Genomic DNA, 26,077 nt, shown 5'->3' with positions numbered 1-26,077 from the left:
CCAGGCTGTAAGTGCTGAACTAGGCAGATGGATGAGGCCAAATACAAATTAATAATGTACTGGTGTGCAACTGATGGACAATTTGACACTGTGCAGTGTATCCCATGCTGAACAACACTGCAATTCCACACAGCCTAATTAAATGAATGACAGGAAAAGACGACATGGGCTTGGATGGGAAGCAGAAGGAGCACAATGCACTGGCATGGGGCTGCACGGCAGCGTGCTTAAGGGAGGTCGCGGGGAGGTACGAGTGCCCCTGACCTGCAGCCTGGCGCCCAGAAGGCTGTTGTGCTGGTGATGCTGCAGGTGAGTGAACATGTCGCCGGGGCTGTGCAAACCAGCCAGCTTGGCCTGGTGCCTCCGAAGCTGAATGAGGAGCAAGGTGAGCTCCTCAGGCTGCAGTCAGGCCCATGTGTAAGGGCCGAGCGGTCAGGGGGCGGTCAGGTGGCAGTAGGGTAAGAAAACACACTTCAGAACCATGCCACCAGGGTGGAAAATATGTGATCTTTGTTGAGTGACGTCTTTGCCGAAGCATAAACTAGGCTTAACAGTGACTGAGCAATCGGTATAGGGTTGTTAGGCAACACCTATTAGCTACTGCTGTTGAGCCAATTACCACTTTACTCCAAAATCTATAGCTGCTTTCGACAGAATCTTTTGTTTAAGATGATAAAGGTAGCTGGCAGAGAGCCCAGGTTGATTGTCAAAAATACAATGGATTCAGAACCATTAACACCACAATGATAGAAATTGTAACCATCACAGAGTACTAACGTGAGCTGAGGAGGGATCCCAAAACCAGCTTCCCAGTCACACTTTTACAGAGCATCTCCAGGTTTGATATTAACCTCATAATCCTTATTAACTAGTTTCTATACTGTATACAGTAAATACCTATGACTATGAGTATGATATAGTGATAAATCTGTCCTAAATAAAAAGAAAGAAAAATAAATCTGTCCTAGACCATATGAATAATAATACTGATGAATGTTAACCAAAGATTTCAAACTTGTCAGAAATAGAATAAAGAGGAGCATACCGTTTTCCCATGCAAGCTGGGTGCACTGACAGTGTGTGTGATGTAGCCCATGGCTGGCATCGACCTTCTCTCCATCTGAGAAGAGATGAGATACCTCAACAGCTAAATAAAAATGATGTTAATCAAATCAAATCAAACAGAATGCCAAATTACAAGTGAATGTTCAAATGCTATTACAATCTCTGCTATAACTGTTGTTGCTAGCATAAAGAAACTACTACAGACCATTCAGTCACCACGTGAACCCTAGCGAACCTATTCTGGACTGGGCATATCATACTGTAGGCAAACATTCTGCAAAAACAGGTGAACATTCAGTGGAAACAGGCAAGCATTCGGCGATTACTAGCTCACTGCAACGTGACCATTGTGAGTCTGTAGAGTGGCTATTTACGGTATGCTATTTTTAAGGTAAAACGAAGTACATGGAGTTTAAGTGGTTAAGGCACTGCTTGCAAGTTTGCAAACAAAAGTGAGTGCACAGCAGATTTATTTTTCATCCATCCATTTCTCCGTTCCATCCCCTCCTACTCTTATTTGAAACAAGGTGTGCCCCGAGTTTGCCCCGAGATGCTACAGGGCTTGGGAAATTTGACATTTTTGCTTAATACACAAAATTTGTGAAGCTAGGCCTATCACACAACCTTAAAAGGACACAAACAACAAGAGATTTAATTAACTACACATAAATTATCCCAAACCTGCTTTCTTAAAATAACATTTGTTTGCTACTAGCAAGAGAAGCACTGTAAGCCATTCCCTTTGAGATTCCCATGCCACTATGTTTTTTGCTGTATAATAGGTTTTTTATTTAAATGTGAGATCAGAAGAAAGCGACCGCTGCTGATGTTTGAGATAGAGTTGCGATGTTTATTGGATGCTGAAAAGCCCTGGGCAAACTGGATTAGCTGCTAATAACACATACTCTTTAATGGTATTCCACAGAGGTCCATAGAAGCGCTCGATTCCATAGACGCACTCGAGTCAGAGAGCACCATCAGCCTTAAAGATGCTGGGTCCACCGAAACGAAGTTAATCTGCAGAGTAAATTTAGCTCCCATAAACCATTGCTTCCTTGGATGTTATTTTGTGAGATCACTGTGGCTCTCTTTGTTAAAAATGCATCTTCCTCTGAGTGTTTATTACATGAGTGTTTATTATAATTGTGTGACAGACCATTCTATTTGCGACTCGTAATTAGTAACTTGGTGTTAGGGGTGAATGATGAGGAAACAGAGAGTCTGCCTTCACTTTGTTTACTTGTGCACAGCCGATGGGTTGGTTTTGAAGCTTGTGTGCGCTGGCCAATGTGGTGATGGGGTGTAGAGACAGCTTCTCACATGTGGAGGGTGTGGTGGAGTAGTAGCGTAGGGTGTGGATGGCAGGACGGCCCCATGCTCAGTATTCTGTGGTGATGGTGGTGTGTGTGCATGCACATGTGAGACTGTGTTGGAGTGTTGGGACGATGCCTGATGTATATTTGGTTGTGTGCCGTGTTGCGGACCAGAAATAGCAGATGTACAAGCTTACAACACATGGCATTGTGACACTTTGTGAGCTTGTGCGTCTGCTATTTCCGGTTAGCAACATAGGAGCGCAACCAAGTATAAATCAGGCTTTAGGGAATGGGGGAGTGGCGAGCTTGCACTCTCTTGCATGCGCGCGCACACACACACACACACACACACACACACACACACACACACACACACACACACACACACACACACACACACACACACACACACACACACACACACACACACACACACACACACACACACACACACACACACACACACACACACACACACACACACACACACACACACACACACACACACACACACACACACACACACACACACACACAACCACCTGCAAAAAAAACAGGCTGGGTGTGGACTGTGTGAATGGCTGTGTGATTCACATGAGCATCAAAGTGTTTGTGCTGGGAGGATCGACTCTTCTCATGCCGGGCTTCCCATGGTGACCCTCCGTTGCTACTTAACTCATAATGTCATAATGTCCTTTTAGTGAAGTTCAATAGGAAGGAACGTCACAAACATAATCCATAGTTACCGTGAGAATGAGACCTTTGTGCTTTGGGATCTGGTGAGTTCCTTACATGTGAAACATCTTGTTTCACCGCTGTCCCACGCTGATGAGAGGCTACTGCCATTTACACCACGCTAAAATACATATTATCGTTGTGCAATATACTAGCATCATGTCCAGTGGGTGCCTCATGCTAAGGAAACAGCTAGGAGATAGGATCCTGACCTATAGGCCACATGACTCAGGAACCGTTGGTTCCCAAGTACTACTAAGTACCAGTTTGATTTGATCAACCATAGCAGCTGAATATGATTCCCAACTGGATTGGGTAAAGACTAGTGTCTATGGTAACTGCTTTCAAACCCATACAGGCTCTTTCTCAGATTAAAGTGGTAGAGAGGGGGGGAATATTTTTTTGGGGGGGGTAAACATCCATTTTGGCTGCAGAGGAATGACATATGTGTGATTGATTTATATAAGGATGCAAATTTTAAGTCATATCAGGAGTTGGGGAATTTAATTTGATGGGGAGGGGTGAATTTTGGAAATATCTTCACCTGAGGAGTAGCTGTGGGAAGTGTGTTACTGTTCAACCTTAACAGGGGTATAGAGGAATATACCATGATAAAAAACATTTTTTACACATACAATGCATAGTGCCTCAATATTTTACCAAAAATAATGGAATTACAACGTGTGAACACTTTAATACTGAAAGAGATCTAGAATGTGAGATAAGTATGGAGAACTGGTTGAATATACCTTCCAAGGTTGGGTGGGCCACTAGGGATATTAGAAGCAAATTTACCCATTATAAAATCATGTTACCCTAGATACAATTATACTCATGTGAGGCTTTTTAGGATGGGTTTAGTAGAAGACATAGACAAAAGATGTTGGGAGAAACTGGAACATTTTTACATGCTTTTTTGGGAATGTCCTGTGGTGTTAACCTTTTGCAAAGAAGTACTGAGGCAACTTGGGGAATGGTTAGGACAAAGATTACTAGAATCCCCCATGTCTCCTGGGAGATATGCAAAGCAAAGTAAAGCAAAGTTCTTTGTTTACCCAGGGAAGTGGACTAAGCCAAGGACTTGTTTACAGCCACACCCTGCTCATAGAACATTTCATGCTCAAGGGCACTTCAGCGGTGGTAATTTTAACTTGCCAGTCCGGGGATGCGAACTGGCGACCTTTCGGTATCAAGACCGCTCCGCAAACGTTCGGCCACCGCTGCCCCTTAGTACACTTTGGCCACAAGGAGCCACCAAAGGACAACATGCACTAGAGACTGCAGGCCTTATCACTGCAGCCAGGTGAGAAACTGGAAGAGTTTGTGTATACTGGGACTCGACTTATGACTGAGACTGCATCTTACCAATATTTGATTGCCAGGAAGAACAATGTTAAGAAGGAAATTCCATTTAGTATGGGACTATTTCTTGAATTAAGTATGTGTCAATGTACATCGCAATTTAATCACTATTGTTATAATCATTCATATAGGAGTGTGGAGGGGTGTTAGCTTAGCTTTGACTGCTTGTTATTTATTTTTTATTTTATTTTCATTTCCGTTCTTAGTTTTTTGTATGTAAAGTCATTTCTTTAGTTTGAAAATGAATGAAAACTACACTTCAGCACACACCATGACTGTTGAAGAGATAATAATTATCCCTTGTCTGACATCATCACGTTAAAAGCAGATGGGATATAGGTCTTTGCATAAGAATATGAACAACATAACCCTAAACCCTAAAAAAAAAAAGCGAAACATTTATTATGAAATGTTTCCCTCTTTTTTAGATGTTGTTGTTGTGCATTGGCTTACATTTTGTCAAGCTCAAAAGGCATCCCTTGATTCGCTTCACACCGCACTTAACTGTTTATACTATTGTGACACTGTAGTACCATCAAGTAGGGCATTACTTTTTACTTTTTACAAAAATAAAAACTGAGTGGTGCAACTCCGTGTGGGGGTCCCCGGGGGTTCCCCGGAACTTCCAGACCCACAGGAACACACCGACCACAGCCTCAGCGCTTCTCCAGGTTTCTGCCTGACAGCAACGATTTGCAAATTTATACCTGGAATGTGTCCTCTGCATTTAACCCCATTTAAGTGGTAGAAAGTAACATACTTACAACACAAAGTAAGTACATTTACTCAAGTACTGTAATACAATTCTAAGGCAATTTTACTTTAGGAGTATTTCCAATATTCAATACTTTTACTTCTACTCGACTACAAGAGGCAATATTGTACTTTTTTACTCCTAACTAACCACTTCAGCCCTGCATATACTCTAGAAGCTCACAACCCATTGCTTTGTGACACGTTGTGAGCTTGTAGATCAGCAATTTTCCAAGGATTTTTGCACATTTTATACATAGGCCTAATACACAACTTGTGAAATGGGACATTCTGCGTAATGTCACTTTTACTTTAAGTTAAGATAATTTGATGTCAATACTTTTACTCAAATCAATTTTGAATACCAAACTTTTACTTGTAACTGACTATTTCTACATTGTGGCAGAATACTACCAAAGTATTACCTCGCGTAAAAGTGATACTTTTACTAGTAAAACACGCGAGTACTTCTTCCACCACTGCATTTAACCCCATTTAACCCGTTCTAACTATCAGTGGACGACTACTGAGCAGCCCCCCGGGATTCACTATCTTGTTCAATGACATTTCAACACTAAAGCCCAGAGGACATTTGGCTGGGATCCAAGCCACTGTCGCCTCTAGCCATGCCAGATATGTGACAAAAGGCACAATCCTGCTTACATTATATTGTCGCTGTCGGGCAGAAACCTCCTATCTCTGTAGTATAACTTTTTGCCCTACTTGATCATCCTGTCGTGTCACCCAAAAGCATCAAAAGTAGAAGATCCACAAGCTCAAAATGTGGCATGAAGCGACACATTTTGAGTGTGTACATCGGCTACTTTTGCTTTTTGTATTTGAATCCTGAAAAGTAACAATTATGACATATGAGGTTCCCACCCGACAGAGACAGTATATTAATGACTTTGCATCAGTACAAGTAATTAGGATAATAGTCATTAACACGTGGAGTGCCCATGAATCACTTATACTCACCAGTCCATCTGTTGATGGACTGGTGAGTATAAGTGATTCATGGTGTACAAGCCTATTTCTACTTTTACATTGCCAATAAAAGTTTAATGGTAAAGCAGAGTGATTTGAACTCTGTCTCGCATGCTACTGTGCTAAACTCAAATGCCTCCATGCACCTGTCTTATGTCTTATTTGCAAGTACTTATACCCCACTGGATAGATATACGGTATGTGTAAATATGTAGATATTATGTTTGATTTTATTGATCTCTCTTCCTCTCTTCCCCCCTTGCCCCCCTTCTTCTTCTTCAGGTCTCCTCATATAAATACTTGGGTATCTGTATTGACAACTCACTAACTTGGAATACACATGTTGATAGTCTCTGTAGTAAACTACAGCAAAGACTGCACTTCCTCCGACATCTCAGGGTTCATGGTGTTGGCCAAAAATGTATGTTAGTGTTCTATCGAGTAGTCTTGGAAAGCCTGGTCAGGTTTGGCATCACAGTTTGGTTCGGTAATCTCTCAGTGCAACTGAGGTCCAAATTGTTCAGATTGGTGCAGACTGCAGGGAAGATCATAGGGGTAAAACAACTCCCCTCTCTGCAGTCTATTTATGAGCAGGCTACACTAAAACAGGCTCAATAAATTGTCAGTGATGTTACCCATGTTTTAAATGGTGAGTTTGTACTTATTCCCTCTGGGAGAAGATACAAAGAACCAAAGTGGAAGTACATCAGATTAAAAAAATCGTTTGTACCAGCATCAACTAAGATGGCTCTGAAACAGTAGTAACTGTGTGAGGCTAGATTATCCACATCATGCGTGCAATTGTGTAATGTTGTGTCTCCCTCTGTAATGTATTATTGTTTGTCTTTGTGTGGCTGTAGCTGGGGTGAAAGCCCAAGACAAATTTCCCTTGTGGACAATAAAGTTTACCTTGACCTTCTTCTTCTTCACTTTCTCTTATGGAAATAATGAATAACGTTAAAGCTTGCTGTTTTACACCTATAAACCTGTGATGAGCCTTTATCTTATTCTTATTCGTATTTTATTTCTTCCAGAAATAGCCAAGTATAAAAACGGCGCATGGGTTAACGACTCCAACTCCTTAACGTTAAACGGCCTACCTGAGAGAGCTGGGTACAGACACGTCCAGGCGAGATTGTTCGACTGCCGTCCCCTGGCGCCACTTCATCCAGGGGCCTGACCGTCACCCTGTCCGAAGGGGTGTGTGGCCTCCGAGGGGACAGGGGTTTGAAAGACGCGGGTACTTCACAGGGGGACGGGGGCACAGACATGGAACGAGGCATCTCCACGGTAACCCTAAAAGAGGAGGTGTCCATGAAGTCGGGGGGGCCACAGTAGACGGGCGCCGTGGGGCTGCCGTGGCGGAACTGCTGTCGCTGCTGCCACTCGTACAGCTGCCACACCATGCCCTCCTTGTTGGCCATGCGCTCGTCTGTGGACATGCGGAAGTGGCTGAGCCGGTCGTGGGCATACTTGTAGTCACTGGGAAGGTTGCGGGCCACTTGGGGGGAGCCGCTGGCGGATGGGAGACAGGTGCTCTTTGGCAACGACTGATAAGAGGCTTCCACTGCACTGGACTTCAGCTGGAGGGGAGGCGTCCGTCGGGGGAGGTTGTACTCTGTAGAATGAGCACTGAGGGCAAAAGTAAACATGTGTTTACGTAAATTAAGTAAATTAAGTGTTTTAATTTTTTAACAACAGCACATGGCCACTGCGTGGATGCTGCACTGTATTATGTTCACAAAACAACACCCTCTGATGTGAATGATGTCCTGTGATAAAAATGCAACACTAGCCACTAGAGGGAGGTGTTGACTCGTTTTGTATTTTGTTATTTCTCAGCAATGGCATCACATAATAATGATGACATTTTTGTCTCAAATTGTTTACAAGCGGTTTAACTGACCTTTTGGGAGGATCTCCTTTCTGAACTTTCACCCAGTTCTCCACTTGCGTCAGGGCGGTTTTCCTCGTCACCTGCTTCTCTGTGTCTGTCCGTGGAACAAAGCCCCTCTTATACACACTGTTTCCATTATGTTCGTGTGGCAATGGGACCTGCACTACCAAGTGTTGGCCGCTCTTGTGAGAGGTGCCAGGGACTGGGTCGGAACAGTTCCCCTCCAGCCCTGCCTCTGTGGCCAGCTGGGAGGGCCTCACCTGGATCTCCAACCCATACCTGACCTCCTCTCCCGGAGCCAGTCGACTGGCGTCTTCGTGAGGAGGTTCCTCTCTGTCTGGTCTCTGACTGACACTGATGTTGTTGGTCTGGGGGACTGCCTGCTGAGCAGTCTTCTCGGACCTCTCCAACTCTCTGGCAAAAAAAAGAGAGCATGATAATAGAGTAAAATAATAGAGAAACATTACCTTGTTATAGTGCCTCTGTTCACTGTGTTGTGTGATATCACTGTGTGGTTTTGAAAGTATTAAATGGCCTGACAAACGGTCTCACTTAGCCTAGCTACTCTCACAGATTAGTGTTAGATTAATTCCTCTTCATTTAACTATTCATCAAACAGATTCACCCTCTTTGGCAGAATAGATGAAGAAATGCAGCTTGAAATGGGGGATTACGCAGCATTAAGCAGAAGATAACAAGCCACAGTGGGCATGCCAATTAACCTGATGTGATCCAGGATGTATTTTCCAACTCCATTGACAGAATGGGATAATTGTATAAATAATCTGATTCATTGCCTAGTTGCCTAGGAATATTTTCCCCCACATCATTTCATGTTTTTAAGGGAGGGAGGAGCTCTTAACATAGAAGCCACACAGAGTCCCCAGTGGATAGAAATGACAGCCATTTTGTTCTTAACAAATAGCTTGGGGGAGTCAGCTCTTATAATGCTATTAGCAGAACTTTTAATTCATTTAGCACAGTAAAATTCATTCGTCTTTCTCGATGTTGCGTAACTATGTTTCCAGACAGATATTCCCACAAAATGCTACAATTATTTCATCAAAACAAAATCAGAAGTGACTTAAAATGACTGAAAAGAATAATCTGGCAATGGTTATCTCACACAGGTCAAAGGAGTGCAAAATTATATGTATCATTTATTAGTAATTAGACAAAAATAAATAAAAAATACACTATGATTTGAAGTAATGATTGTAATTTGTGATGTGTTAATGTGCAAAACAAATTGACTCTGAGGACACTAGTTTTCTATAAACTACGACTACTAAAGTAGTTCTACTACTACCAGTAAGACGCCCTGAGGGCGAGAAGCGTGCATGCATTCGCCCTGGTGACGACAAACTGCTGGGTGAGCGCTGGCACTTTGGCATGAGGGGGTCAGATGATCAACATATGGAATGAATTCTGTACTGGCCATATGTGTGTCTTGAATATACAGATTTTGATGAGGACAGATCAACACATGGAATGTCAGAACAGGTCAGCTCCATATATGGAGATCTGTATGGGTGGCAGCGGGGGCAGTGATTTGAGTGTACAGGGTTTGATGAGGTCTGGCCATATATGGAGCGTGTCTTCAGTGTACAGGGTTTGATGAGGGCCCAGACCGGTCCTTAATTTTCGGGCCTGTTGAGAACTCGGCTGCCGGGAGCGGCTGCACTAATAACTTTAGGGCAGGCCTGTCTAGAGTTTAAATGGTCAGGTATCAGTCAAAAGGGAGACATCAAAGAGGAAGGATGGATGGGGAAGGATCAACATATGGAATGTCAGAGATGTAGAGTTGCTGGCCAATATTGATGACATCAGGGATCTCCATATATGGGCTTAATATTGATTACATCACGTGATGTCACCTGACTGACTGACTAGATTTAATAGTTAACTGCGACCTGCAGTCGCAATAAATGATGATTTCATTGATTGATTGATTGATTGATTGAAGAATTTATTAACAGTTTTGGAGAATTACAGTACATTTCAAGCACAACTCAATACAAGACTGTTAACTGTGGATGACACCATAAAGCATTACACTTGTTTACACCATGATGAGACAATATGCGATAAAGATAGCATCACATTGCAAGTTAGCTTGAAGAACAGTTCTTGTCGGCAAGCAACTCCATTGTGCATTGCAGTATACATTAAGATCCTCCCATCATGTACTCCATCCTCCCAAACCAGAAATTATGGACATTGAGCCCTTCTAGCCTCTAGGTGGCATGATTGCACCACATATCCAAACCATACTTCATTTCACCTTACCTGGTTTCTGGCCGCTTTATATCCACACTTTTCCTGGGCTGTGTGTGCTCCAGTTCCTGTCGATTTGATCCAATGAAAGCCAATGAAACTGGTCAGATGACCAATGATAACTGGAGCACACACAGCCCAGGAAAAGTGTGGATATTAGGAGTGCCTCACAACCACTTACCACTACGCCAGATGTTTAAATGATGTAGTGGAAAATGCTTTTTTTTAATGTCAGAAAGTTGTAGGGTGTCATTTGTAATAGGGATAACCTACTGTTGACTGGGAGCGACCAATGGGCAGAGTGGCTGCCTGTGAAACAGAAGGTCCCAGGCTCAATACCTACAGTACTGTATGTCAGACTCTTAACACTTAACCTAACTGCTCACCCCCTGTGCTCAAGTCTGCCCACTTCAGCAGCAATCAGCTGTGTGATGTTGAAAACTCAATTTCAACTGTGGGATCAAATAGGAAATTATTATTAAGGCGGTCAAGCACGCAGTGCAGCCTTTTGTATTTGTTAGTTTTATTCTTATTCAAATTCCGCCACTTTTGCAGTAATAAAGGCAGTCAAGGTCATGATAAACAGAAGAGAAAATAAACTCAAATTAATTTGCCAAATAGTGGCGCTATAGAACTCAACTGAAAAAATGTAGTACGTAATACGTAATATGTAATTTTCTTAGTGAATACTATTTTATTTTGATCACTCTGTAATGGTAGAAAATAAAACAGAACTGCGGTGGGTTATATTTGGTCTCCCTGTCGATCCTGTGGTAGGGCCTGACCACTGCTGGTCAAATTTAAATTTATCCTCTGAGCAAGCAGATATGAGCATTTGTGCCTGTCGTAGACATGCAGAGCAACTTCAGTCAGGGAACCTCAGTGCAGGTGCTGGCTGTTAATTGGGCCGCCTCAGCATCACGCTCTCTATGATTTGATTTCATTCACATGATTCACTCAGCCAATCACACATTCACTCCTTCATCCACATGATTCACTCAGCCAATCACACACTCACTCCATCTTCATACCGGCTACTTTAACCGGAGGTTTGCATTCCTCCTCTGCTTCCCTGCTTGCTTGCTGCTGCTGTATCAGCGCGCTGCTGTATACAAACCTGCTGCTCACCCACCTCCACCTGTCGTTTTGGATCTACTGTTTAGGTACGGGGGATTCGGAGTCCCTATGGACGGGACTGATGCGCTTGATCTGAGTACCTAAAAAGCAGATCCAATACATCGCCAAACCATAATAAATATATTGCTCATCTTATATTCAATAAATATATATTACACCCATTCTTGAGTTGTCCTGACTGAAGTGATCTATTAGTGCTCTCAGTGGTAAATATCAGCACTACCATTGGGGACCCGAGTTTGAATCTCGGACATGAAAGATACATGTGATGCTTTAACTACTTGGTTTATTTATTAAAAAAAGGTGCTGCCTTGAAAACACCACCATTACCTAACTGCAACACAAACACTACAGAAAGCCTATATAAAAGCCTGAGCACATACACGCTTGGTGCAAACATCTGCAAAGGATATTAAAAGCAATGTGGTTAAAATGACACAAAGCTGGTCCGCGTGGTACTGTGCTGTGTAAATGTGTTTGTGTTGTCGTGCTGCTCCACTGGCATCAGTAGCGAGTCACTGGTCTTATAATTGAATCCTTACAGTGTGGAGAGCGGCTAAAGCCAAGTCAATAAAGAGGGGCTAACCTCTTGACGGTGTGAGTGTGCTGCATCAGCGTGGCCTGGTTCATGGCTCGGATCCAGCCGTTCATGTCTTCCTGCGTGTCCGCACTGAAGAAGTACGTTCGCATCCCACAGTGTTCCGCCTGTGAGCCAATCACAGAGTTCTTATTGTAAATGTAGGAGCGCATTCCAGTGTGGCTCGCCTATCAGAAACAGAGGAAAAACAATACATTAGGCCCGATAAACAGTATACACATATATTAGTTGTGTGCCAGTTGCTGCGCACCGGAACTAGCCCATCTACGAGTTCATAACGTGTCACAGCGTGACATGTTGGTGAGCTTGTAGATCGGCTATTTCTGGTGCGTGACACCGGCGCGCAACCTCCAGCTTCATGAGAACAACACGAGAACAACATAATGTGGCTGTCAGTGGTGTTGATGAGTCAAAATGGCAGTCAAACCCAATTAGTTCGCTAATTTGCTTTTAGAAAAGTTACAGCCACTCTTGAGTGAAGAACAAAGAATGAAAGCAAAAGGTGCATAATAAACCCTGTTGTGCAATTTAAAGCTGGCCATGGCATGCAACAGGCATAATGAGGGTTTAGTTTGGAGATTACTTTGCTTGAAAGCATCCACAGTTCAGTGCAATTCCTTTACAACTCATATTAGAGTACAGAAATCAGCCAGCGAAAAAGCAGTGAGCATTCTCAGTCAATAGCACATAATACACAACACACACACACACACACACACACACACACACACACACACACACACACACACACACACACACACACACACATAGTGAGAGTGAGAGAGGGTCACTTTACCTGCAATAGCATTATTGTTTTGTTGCTATGGAATTCTGTTCAATTATAGTAAGTTCACTTCGTAGTCTGGTTACTCAATCTGCAGCCCCCCCCACCAAACACACACACACACACACACACACACGCGCGCCAAAGAGCTTTATGGTAATAAAATCCTCCCCCCATCCTGCCTGGGCACAGGGCACCCTACAGACAGCCTCCTCCCCCCATCCTGCCTGGGCACAGGGCACCCTACAGACAGCCAACTGCTCCACAGCACAACAGTGGTCAGCACTTTCCACACAATCACAACGCTTGACCCGGAGTTTCAACTCCGATATAAATATTATCCATCTAGAGAGGAATTTCCCCTACATTAACTTTAAACCAGGACTTTAATATGTTGCTGACACAATTTCTATGACCTAAAATAAAGTATAAATAAATAGATTCTGTCCATGCACAACCATCCATGACTTGATAATATTCAATCAGATATTAGACCACTTGGGCCAATCTAACTTTGAAGAGGGGGCGAAAAAACAAGGCAGCCCATGTGCAAATTTCTGTTTAGTATAGCAAACCACAGCATGCAAGCCGCCTTTGTTTTAAATGATCCCCCAAACCGTTCGGCCGGGGATGCGCATTTGATCCACGCTACGTGCCTGTATTAGACGGATGTTAGTTTACTTATGATCCTTGATGACTATAACTATGTATTACCATGTGTTGTTCGTGATTATTGTAAATCGATCTGGATTAAGAGCATCTGCCAAATGCATTCATTGTCAAATGTAATGTCTAACACTTCTTCAGAGCTCAATTTTAGTGTAAAACAGGTCAAAGGCTTATCACGGATCAAATTTAGTCATTCTACTTCACAAAGAGCAGGAGATGACCACAGCACTGTACATTGCAACTGACAAGCATAATCATGGCACCTTTCTGATTCTGTTCCATACAGTATTTTGGCGATTCAAAAATCCCAGATCTATAAGCTCATAACTTGTTTCACAATGTTGACATGAAAAGACTTTTTACTTGAATGAAGCTTTGGCGAAAGTTCAATAAGAAATGTGTTTCTCTCGCACGGTTTCATTCGACTTCCTTTTTTCCCCCATCAGTGTATTCCACTATGTCCCTTTCACTTGTCATGCTTTCAAAACCTTTTTTCACAATTCTAAGACTATCAGGCGATGGTCTCCATTCTACAAACATCACTGCTGAACCTGTCATTCTCTTTCAGACTGAGCATTGTACAACCCTGGCCCATCTCCACCATGTTGAGGTCTCCATTGTCTAGGAGTTAAAACAGTTAAAGGGTTTTCGTCTTCACCACCACCACCACCACCACCACCACCAGTGTCTAGTCTCTCCATCATCATCATCATGGTCTCATCATCCTGTTGCCTTTAATGGAGTCTAATCATCAAAATATATAATCTATATCTCAATATTATTATGCTTTCAACATGACCTCTCCTTATTGAAAAGTTATTAAGATAGCATGCTGTTTATGAGCCACTACACTGTTCTCTTTGCAATCTATTTATGCGACTATTTACCATGTTGTTTGTGTACTAGGGATTATGCTTACTCTGATTTCACAATTCAAATCACTCTGGATTAGAGCGTCTGCTAAATAATGAAACAGTAAATTGAAGTAATCTTAGCTGGTTCAATGGCCAGCAAATACGTGTTTTGATTGTAAAGTGTTACATTATACAGCACCATGGACAGAGTGTGATCACTACTGAATTCTCAACAGAGAAGTGCTGAAAGAACATCAGCAGGGAGCATGCAAACAGAACACTCACAGTCAGTGCATGGAGCCCCTGGGCCCCAACCTTTTAAAATGTATTGATACTGTTTTTTCCCCTATAGATCACTGAGATATGTAATACATGCAAAGCTGACATAACTGTAAAGAAGGACATCCTTCTTTAAGTTGTATTCGGCCTCCCATACACCATGTGAGTACAAAATGATGGCAGAACTTTGCAACTGTGACACCAAATGCACAGGAACTGTGTTTCTCTACATGTCATGTAACCTTTGATTTGAACATATTCAGAGGCAGAATGTGTTTATTTTCATCGTTTAAGAAAATCTATAAATCATTCCACTAAAGAGTAAAGACCCATTCATCTGCAGGACATAATGTGTAAAACCCATCTGTGCAAGGTAAAACAGATGAAATGGTTGCCACAAATCCCAACGTCCTGTTATGGCAGGTAAATTAACATGAATGCAACATAATGATGGCGATGATGAGCCCTCAAAGAAAGCCAATGAAACCAGAGAGGAGTGTGAATACAGATGGTTGGGACTGTGACTGGGAGCCCACCGTGAGACCCCACTATCCCACCATTCCCATGGCGATGAGAATGTGATGAGTGACATGTAGCTTGGTGGGGAAAATACCAGAGCCACCATCCATACCCATACAAATTATTTTTAATCCCAATCCCTGGCAATGTTAGTTCCATAGTGAGCAACACAGAACCAAAATAGTGTGAGTAGAAGCCTGGTTATTTATAAGTTAGTTTATTGTAGTCGCAGCCAAACAGTTCAGAGCAAAACAAAACAAACAGAAATTCAGCTCAGCACTGGCGTTTTCCATCCATGTCCATAAATCTGACATTATAATGCACATCATAAAATGTGCATTCGTTTGCCGTTAGCGTGAGATGAAACAAGATGTGCTGTGAAAGGTGACTCACAGGTGAGGCTGAGGTGAAATCAAATACCTATTCATGCAAGACAGGTGGCCTGTGTTTCAGGACGGCCTCCTGCAGAGAACAGTGCTCGCTCCGCCCGCGTGCGCACACAGAGGGTCACGACGGGAGGCAATTGAGCAACAGGGAACGAGAGAGACATAGAAATGAGCGAACAGAAGAGCACAGAAAACAACAGGAGGGTACCGTTGACTCCTTCATAAACAACAGAAATAGACTCCCAGGGATATGGTCGGTTGGCAAAAATCGTTGATTAGATTAATTAAGGTACTATTCCAAGTAAAATGATGGTACCGTACATTGGAAAAATGGAACAAGGTACTCTTCTCGTAACTTTTCAAATGCTCCTAGCCTCTAGCCAATTCTTTAAAAACATTATTTCATAAACAGCCAAAAAGATAAGGGAAAAAACAAAAAGTGCATTCCAGTACATGTCACAAAAGATTAATTATGCTAAGTGCTATGTTCACTGTGATACTTAGCTGTAATTGAACTGTAACAAGGCGCTCAGGTCAGATCTAATGAAATATCCCACTCCATAGTATGTGATTGCCCTGCAGGGAGCTAGGTGGGCAGAGATTCTGTGTACAATGTGGTTAATTGGCCGAGCTGTAATCACAATGTACATTGTGCACAGATCATCTGATTGAATCCATTATAATAGACTACATAATTATACTGTACTCCACCAGCAGGGGAAAGGAGGAGAATGTATGGTAGAAAATTGATTTGTTCTTCATTAATTCTGTGTAATGAGAACTCGAAGATCAGGGGATGTGTTACACACCTGTGCAGACAGGTACACATACTGTATTCGCATACGCGCGCGCACACACACACACACACACACACACACACACACACACACACACACACACACACACACACACACACACACACACACACACACACACACACACACACACACACACACACACACACACACACACACACACACACACACACACACACACACACAAATCCTCAGTCTTCATTCATCCATTCCAAGAGTGTACAAATTAAACCAAATAGACAAGGAAGGTTCCATTTGGACACACTGGAGTTAAATGAACACTAGTGTACACACACACACACACACACACCCTGACCCCAAAGGAACAACAGGCCTAAGTACAATGGACCAGCTGCGCATATTGCAATAGAAAACCCTTGAGTTACAGTAGCACAGTAAGGAGTAATTGTTCTTCCCAACAAGTACTGTGCTTTCACCAAGAGGGAGATGGATCATGTAAACACTGTACTGTATGTTGCAACCAAAGACCGAAGAACCGAAGATTGTCTTCTAACCGCAGGGAAGAACTCCCTCCCTCACTTTTCAAGCAAGTGTAAGATACAATTACCAAACTTCTATGGTAGTTGTGCAGCATTGGCTAATGGGTTTAAAACATGCTGAGCAAACATAGCAACACACAATCCCAGCGGAGCATGGGTTGTTGCATCAGAGGCCAAATCTATGCAATAATGGCAGTTTGTCATCACTACTCTGCAATCAGGAGTGGATTATTGTTAATCCGATGTGAAGTTGTAAAAGGTGACAACTAGTAATAATAATACGATGGGCTATAGACGTGGACAAGGGAGGGATTGACAGCACAGCAAACCACACTCAATAGAGGCCATGCTTATTATATGGTCCAATATTTCAGTATTAATTGACTTTGGCACTTAGTCAAAGCAGGCATGCTGTGAGCATGTAATGATACCCCAGGCAGTGCCTAGTCTGACAGGTACAACTGAACAATAGCTACAATTTCACTATTGAACATCAGACAGAAAACATTGATCAGTAAATGCAGCTAAGTGTATTATGGAATAAAAATGCCAGATAACATATATGAACAGAAGTAGCTGTTTGAAGTTATTTCAAACATTAATTATTACTTGTATGCTCGCACTCAAGAAATGAATTAATTGGCTGGCGCGGAAGCATGCCAACGGTGGCGGAGGTGCATACTGATCCAGCAGTACTGAGTCTGACAAACGTGTTCTTGGCCGTTACCTTGAATGCGTATTTGCGGCTTATATGATCATCAGGCTCCACCGGTGCTATGACATAACTGGGCAGCGGGATGCTACCCAGCACTGTCTCCTCTCTGCTGTCTGTGAAGCACGCACATGCGCACACACACGCACACGCACACGCACGCACGCACACACACACACACACACACACACACACACACACACACACACACACACACACACACACACACACACACACACACACACACACACACACACACACACACACACACACACACACACACACACACACACACACAAAATCAATACACAGCACCCCCCAAAAAACACAAATTCTTACTGTCAGTATGTTTCACTACGGTAGCGATACAGCAGCATAATTGGTAAGGCATAATTCAAGGATGATTCAAGGATACCACATTAAGGCATATGGTGGCACGGGAAGCCTTATCTATTATTCAGTATGATTAATGGAGGAGAAGAACTCCAATCGATGCCACAGCATCGCATAATGTCGTACTCAGGATTATACACAGGGATATGATATAAGTTGTTACTCAATGAAAAAAAGAAGGGTGAGAAACAGACAGACAGACAGACACAGAGAGAGAGCACATACTGTACCACTGTGCTATTAATGACGTGCTGGGTTAGGAGTGTGTGAACCTGCACAGTGAAATACTAATTTTAAATTGTGAGTGTTTACAAATTGAGCCAAATGGACCCGTAAGAGTCGGTTTGGTTCCATGTGTACACTCTCAGTTACAAAATGTATAAATTAACACTGACAATCTAACTCTCGCAAACCCCCACCCTCGTTCAATTCAAAACCCATGTTGTCAGACTCACATTCCCTACCAAGAACGCGGGACCTCGTTCTTCTCTCCACGACCCGCCTTTGCCAAAACGGAACCCCCCCCCCCACACAAAAAGGGGGGGGGGGTTGTTTGTTTTTTGCTTTTACTCACATGTTAGCCTCCACACGGATCCGACGCGGCCGCGCGCACGCTTAATAGTCCTTTTTCTCCTCAAAATGAGACAAACTGTGATTTGGGAGATCTTTGAGCCTGGAATGACCATTTTAATTTCTACTAATCATTGCCATATATATACGCTGTACTCTTTTCTGACACTCACCTTTGTAATAAAATAGGCAGTAGTCAGACAAAACGAACCACTTCCGCTTCCACAGCCGCATTCCAGAGCTGTCCTGGGTGAAAGACAACAATGTATTTATGAGCCCTCACTGCAGCAGCTTTGCATTTTAATTCACGCAATGTAATTAAAAACTCAAATTGGGGGACGCAGTGCCCTTTAATACAGGACAGAGGAAGGAGAGTTACTCATGCATATCATTACACAGTAAAGTCCACAGTTTTATGTAGAAACAATCATTTAATTCCCTTCAAGTTGTCCTCCTCCCAGTGTTCATTCATTTTCAACAAATCTGGTAATTATCTGGTCACACATCTTTAACAACCCGAGCACACAGGACGAAGTTCACCGTCTTTTCAATTAGTAACACCCAGCACCCAGGACGAAGATTGATCAAAAGGACGGAGATTATTGATATCAAAACCGATCGCATTGCTCCACAGGCTGGGAGCACCTGTTGCACAACATTCGATGTTGCGCAACAGTGGGACGTCATCGAAAATGTTCCCCCCTGTTTAGCCGTCAAGACCAGAAATCTTAAAACGTTAATAACTATTGATCTAAATCATCCTGTCCAATTCAGCCACATCCGGGATAACATCTGGTCCATCGGTAAAAGTTCTCCGCTGCTATGAATCGCTGGGCTTGATTATGATTTAATGGATTAAATAACCCCGGGCGTTAGGGGGGGGTTAACTGAAGTCTCCATCAGGTATATTTGAATGTGATTTTGTGATGTCATTGCCTGTCCTTACAACTGACTCTAGCATTGAAATTTTACTTTGCAATTTGCACTCATTATAATTCACTCCCAGTATCTTCATCAGCTTAATGCCTATATTAAAAATGTAATGCAATCTCCTTCAATGCGACCTCATCATGTAGTGACAGGACCAGTTAGCCTTATCACAAATCAAGCAAGACAGCACTGTGTGATTCATACTTAGTTGCGCGTGGGTGTCGCACACTGAAAAAAGATGATCTCTAAAAGCTGACAACGCATCACAGCACAGCACGTTGTTGAGCGTTGTTTTTGGTGAGCGACACCCATACGTAACTAAGTATAACTCAGGCTTAATGAATTGCCTGTTCATGTAATGCTGCTATAGTAATCATGAAGCACTGCAGCGATTATCATCTACTGAGACCCCGTGATATTGTGGAAATGGGTCACAAATCACAATCTTCAGACTATCCCCAGGCTTATTCCAGAGAGAATACTCGCATCAAGTGCATGCCAGCAATAGGGTTGGGCATTGAGAACCTTTGGCAATGTGGATGCATTGGACATAACCAAAACACCAGTGCTAACAGAAATGGAATAAGCAAATTAATGTCTTATTTGTACAAATGTTATAGGTTTGGGCCGTTATCCGACCGATGTGCTTGAGTCATAGTGTCGGGGGATTTGTCAGAGAACCCATATGGAAGTAGTATATACTACTTATGGACATCAATGTACTGAGTGTCTGTCTTGTCTATCTGTGTCCCATGAGTCATAGTAACGTCACGTGGCCATTAGATCATTTTAATAATAGGATGTAGCCATAATATACAGCTGTTGAAGACTATCTGCTAACAATGATATAGGTTGCCGTTAACTTTACATTCCATACGGCACAATGATAGTGAATAGGCGGTACAGTAAAATCTGGACAGCAATTCAGCTTGATGCAATCTTTGTAAAATAACAGATGCATTTAAATTACATTATTACAGTGAACTCACTTTGTCCTCCATTCAGTCCCCTGAATCTCAATCTACGATACACAACTTTAGTGAAATGAAGCTAATTATGTTCAAATCAAAGAGTATCAAGATAAGTACGAAACAAGTATCAATATGCAGGATTGACCGCACCATTTCCAATAACAGCATCCCATAATAAGCAACCTGAGCGAGGACAGTGGACATCATTGCATGTCTGAGATATTAACCCTGGATGTCGTCCACTAATACTTGCATTCTATCTACACTAGGAGGGACCATCTCTCTACACTGGGTCAGTGAAGAAAAAGACACAGCGAGTGGCTGAGCAGATAATGAGGAATGATAACTTCTATAATTTGGTTTACTGAGTCATAGTCCAGTAAGTCCACAAGGTCACTTTCATTTATAACTGTGATGGAGACAAATAGACCCATGCGCCTGCTGTAACTGATGTTTGTCACCTTAGAGAGCAAGTGGTGGGTACGTTGCATTGTGCGGTCACTGATGATTGACATTCCACAATGTGACAGATTTGACATCATGTTTACTTGAGATTAATGTGTGCTCATACAGTAGGTGGGCAAGTCTATAAATCTCTCATCTGCAGGGGCTGAGAAACCTTGTCTCACCTGTTTGTAAAGCCAGCCTCTGACCACCACAGGGATGTTAAGGTTTCTCTTAATAGCATGGTCCCTTTTGCCAAAGCTGTGTACCTTCCCTGCACCTCTGGGTACCTGTGACTACCAAAACAAAGCAAATGTTAATGAGACTGATACTGTTCAGCTGCTGGTTAATATCGTACAACATCATTACCAAAGGGGAACATAGTAGGGATCTGTCTATGAGTGCATCATGAGAATTCCACAGGAGCTGAACACAGAAGTGCATCATTATAAACAAAGATAATTGTACAGTAGCATTGCAAAAATATATACATTCCAGCGAGTCTCAAGAAGTCCTTAGAAATTGCTTTTGTTTTTAGACGACTCAAACATTACCATTATAATCATATGATCCTTGCTGGTGCAAAAAACATGAACAAATACAAATGATTACGATCTAGCATCATCATTCATCTTTCCTCATGGCTGTTTTGCACTGCTCTCAGTTTTTGTTATTTAATTGACTGTTTTATTTTAGTTGTCCACTAGACAATACAAACAGTGGTATTTGTGGAAATTCTCAAGAAGGAAAATAAATATTTTGTGGCTATGGCTCAGCGGTCCAGGCACCTTGGCTGGTAATCCAGTCTGGCAGTGTGCCGTGGGTTCGACCCCCGATCCCGACGGCCTTTACTGCATGTCACCCCCCATCTCTCTCCCCATTTCCTGTCAGCCTACTGTCTATCCCTCTATAAAAATAAAAATAAATCAGTATCAAAAATGATTTATTATAAGATGTCTTTTGCACGTACGATACTCTTGTTCTCACATTAATTAACTCAATTATTCAATTAACGGCATATTAAGGAAGCAATACGCCTTTGTTTAAGCCTCACCAGATAATGCAGAACATGCAGGAAATATCTCTCAATTATGTGATTCTACACTATGGTACGATCATTATGCATGAGTAAGTGATTTTGAGTCATGCTCTATCAGCATGATCTATTTACAAAGTAAATTTAAACAGACTTTTTGCATAGAGTGCTAATGTGTCATAGTAGTTACAGTAGGGGGGTCTGGGCATCTCTCTTTCTCTCTTCTCCCTTTTCACTATGACACACATACACACTCGGTCAGACCAATTTACTGGCTGGACGATCATGCTGATATCCTGGCATTTTGAGATCATTGGCATCAGCCAGTTATGGCAATTCAGCCATCTGCAAACAGCTTTGTCAGTGGGTATTGGAACAGGAGATTCATTTATTTTTATTTGGCTCTCTAAATATCAGTATCGCATTGGCCATTGAAAAAGACATGTCCATCGACCGACCACTAACACAAATGTAAAAGTTCACAGATATGATCCATTTCTCTCTCTCACACACACACACACACACACACACAGTCACACACACACACACACAGTCACACACACACACACACACACACACACACACACACACACACACACACACACACACACACACACACACACACACACACACACACACACACACACACACACACACACACACACACACACAATAATCACTAATTCAAATCTCGCCATTCATTAGAAAGACAACATCAGTCACCAGAAGCAGGGATTTCAGTCTTGAGCAAATTAAAGTGAACGATTAAATTAATATCATCTAAATATTGAATGAAGCTACTTAAAAACTATCTGGGTTGTATATTATTTGTCAAAGACAAAACTATAGACAATCTACAAGCTCTTATAAAATAATAATAATAATAAAAATAATACAATGACACCAGGTTAATGTGATGGATCAAATGCTTTCTGGTCTATGCTTTCTTCATTATACTATTCTGATCTACAGGGTCACTTCCTCTGTGACAATGCAATGATAAAGCTAAAATTATATATTTTTACGGATCCAAAACACAACATCTCACGGTAAATAATTGCTGTACCATTAGAACCTCAGATAGATCCACATACACCCATGTCCAGCCCCTGGAGATTTGTAATTGAGTTTCCCTATGCATCAAAAATCACTAAACTATTACGGTCACTAGCCATTAATAAGAATGAGAGAGGTCTGGAGGAGCTCCCATTTGCCTGCCTGAGCATTAAGCATAAAAAAGTATAATCAAAGCAAAGTACCCCTAAAAAGAATTGTTATACTTAGAAAGGGCAATTTGCCTCAACTACCAATTGATGCTATAGGAATAGAAATGTGGAACAGAAAAAGGTACGAGGCACAAACCAAACACAGTACTCTCCGAAGCACTGTGGCCATGATGTGACACCCACCTTTGGCCCTGAGGTAGCGTCCACCGTTGTCGAGGTCACAGCCGCGGGGGACGTGCTGGGAGTCCTCTGATTGGCCAGTTGCTTGGACATGCGTGCTTCTATCCTACAACACAAGAAGGCAGGATAGAAAAGCACATTTGTGTTGGTACACAGTCAAATCCTCTGTGTTCATCTATCCCCATTTTACAACTGTAACCAAATCCATTTGGAGATACAGTATATGAACGCTGAGGACCAAACCTTGAGGACCATTACGGGTTAATTTGGTTACATTTGAATCCTCTCAGGCGGCATTAAGCATGTCTTACTTACCAACAGTGTCTTAATTTAAGATTATTTGAGTCTTGCACACTTATACCTTTGTGCCAATGTTGACACTTGACGCTGGTGCCTAAGTTTGCCTTCCCCTGGATTTGAAAATAGCCGATTTACAAGCTGACAGCACGTTGCGATGCGATGCATTGTGAGCTTGTAGATCAACTTGTAGCCCAAAGTCACTTATAATAAGCAGACATGGCAACATTTCTGATGAAGCACGCTCGCTTTTTTTGCACTTAAGACGCAAATATTAGCTAGCAAATATAAGACTTCCGGTGGCCGAGCTTTTAAGAATAAAAGTACCCGCTAAAGTAAACAAAAACGATGAATGTGCACATTAAAACAATAAATTAAGTATTTAAACGAACACAAATTATGTTTCTGTGTATTTTTATTAACATTTACACAGTTAATAACATTAACAAATTATCTAAATGGATAAACTGTGTTCACTGGAGTGCATATCCCTTAGAAATAGGATGCTGGACAGAAAACGGCTCTTCGAGGCAGCTGTTGTGACATACGCACGCGTTCAGGGAGATGTCCTCTACCACACCACACTCTCCGCTAAGCGGGAGAGGTGTAAAACTAAGAGTGGCCGGCCTTGTACCAGGGTCAGAGGTAAAAAAAATAGCCATTTCCAGACCACACTGGAAGTCAGTGTGTAAATATAGTGGCCCCCTGCATCGTCAAAGTTGCCCACCCCTGAAATAGGTGACGCTCCAGTCCACAGTACAAGGGTAGGAAAATGTGCCAAGCAGCCAAGTGTCCAATTTAATGGGAAGCCATTTTAAATCGGTAAAAACCTCTAAAGGTGTAGTGAAATGGCTTTTTGGGGAATTTTATTTTGAAGTTTCAGCCTCAGACGGCAGGATCTAAGTTTCTGAACCAATCAGAGCGTCGCATCCCTCCAGACTATGGGCCCGTAGGTCCACCGTATGCAGAGTGGTTTGTTTACAAAGTGACAGAGACGGCAGAAAAGCCAGGGGATTTTTTTCTAACCTGTACACAACCTAACGAGTATCACTGTCTGGATGTCATCTTGAATTGGATTAAAAACGGAGGATTTCTGTAATCAGTAGCAGCTGTGTTTGGAGGACGTCTAGCAATGGGAATCAAATGGGTGAGCTTCATTTTTATTGGCTTTTATTGATGTGGGCCTTGACACGTCATCACACAGCACGTTTTGGTTTTAAGGAAGTAATTACATACATACATTATCGTATTTCACTACACCTTTAAGGCAAATATAAGTACTCTTGTATACGCCCTTTATAAAAAGACAAATATCATAAATGCATTCTGAAGTCCTTATATTTGCTAGCTCACAAACCGGAAGTCTTATATTTGCTGCCTTGATGGGACCCCAGTCTTAGCGGTTTGCGGTAGTCAAGGAGCATAATAGCAGATACCACACTGCGCCCTACATTTACATATGAACACTCCCCCAATGCGTAAAATATACTGGCGAGTCTTATGCCTAATCTGTTTGAGCTCAGTGCGACTTTCATAATATGGATTACGCATAAAATGGTGAGGTTATGACTTAATTATGGCATAACACCTGGACTTAATAAGGGCATCAGAGTTATATTAACACTGAGGATTTGACTGTGTATTGGTATAGCAAGCCAATGAGTTACATTCCATCTCATGCCTCCGTGGTGGGAATGTGCAGGTGAACAGAGTGCTAAGCCTCCAGACGTGAAGGATAAGACCACTTCCTGGCACCGCCACGCGACCAATCACAGCCAATGGCTTTGCTGCATGTGGAAATGTTAACAGCGAGACCTTTTGTTCCAGACACTGAACTGACACTTGGCCTGACTGACACGCCCTGAGGCAGAGGCTTTAAACACACCCAGATAACGACCATAACAAAGAAAAAAAGAGAACCCAGCATAAACATGCACCGATATAATCTCTTTCTGTCGCACGCATGCACGCGCGCACACACACACACACACACACACACACACACACACACACGTATATAAGCGCATGCATGTGACGTACTCAAACATGTACAATTAGAGATGCCGTGATTCCATCTTCTGATTGGATATTGGGGCGATATCAGCCGAAAACCGTGATTGGGATCAGATTACAGCAAAAAAATGTCAATGACCGATCAGACGCTCCGATCCAAGCACTCTATTCCAGTGCTCTGCTTCAGCACTTCATTCTATCCAGAAGATCCAGCATGTTGTCCCTCCCCCCACAACAACATATAACCATGCCTTCCTTTTATGTTTCTTTTGGTTTCGCAATTCCGATCAAATAAATGACGAGGGGGTGGGGGGGGGTCCTGTCCCTTTAAGTGACAGAAGTACCGTCAGGCTCCCATGTTAAATTAATTTG

At 42.4% G+C, this 26,077-nt stretch overlaps 1 protein-coding gene across 8 annotated transcripts in view; it reads right to left on the bottom strand.

Moving 5' to 3' along the window:
- Positions 1 to 26,077, bottom strand: part of plekha7b (pleckstrin homology domain containing, family A member 7b) — a 121,127-nt gene that overhangs the window by 20,703 nt on the left and 74,347 nt on the right. For 2 of the 8 annotated variants that reach the window (XM_080772397.1, XM_080772399.1), the window contains exons 5-13: positions 23,399 to 23,501; positions 21,139 to 21,249; positions 18,782 to 18,854; positions 17,661 to 17,761; positions 12,116 to 12,294; positions 8,125 to 8,529; positions 7,319 to 7,850; positions 1,046 to 1,120; positions 265 to 399 (exon numbers count right to left, since the gene is read on the bottom strand). In XM_080772397.1, the coding sequence (XP_080628523.1) occupies positions 265 to 399; positions 1,046 to 1,120; positions 7,319 to 7,850; positions 8,125 to 8,529; positions 12,116 to 12,294; positions 17,661 to 17,761; positions 18,782 to 18,854; positions 21,139 to 21,249; positions 23,399 to 23,501 (1,714 nt within the window). Of the gene's footprint in view, positions 1 to 264; positions 400 to 1,045; positions 1,121 to 7,318; positions 7,851 to 8,124; positions 8,530 to 12,115; positions 12,295 to 15,652; positions 15,777 to 17,660; positions 17,762 to 18,781; positions 18,855 to 21,138; positions 21,250 to 23,398; positions 23,502 to 26,077 lie in introns of those variants that run through there. The other 6 variants (XM_080772398.1, XM_080772401.1, XM_080772402.1 and 3 more) reach the window with 6 other exon arrangements.

Source organism: Protomyctophum bolini (assembly GCF_963924005.1).
Source record: "Protomyctophum bolini genome assembly, chromosome: 1".
Taxonomy (NCBI): Eukaryota; Metazoa; Chordata; class Actinopteri; order Myctophiformes; family Myctophidae; genus Protomyctophum; species Protomyctophum bolini.
The sequence above is the reverse complement of the archived record's forward strand: the minus strand, read 5'-3'. Positions and strand labels throughout refer to the sequence as shown.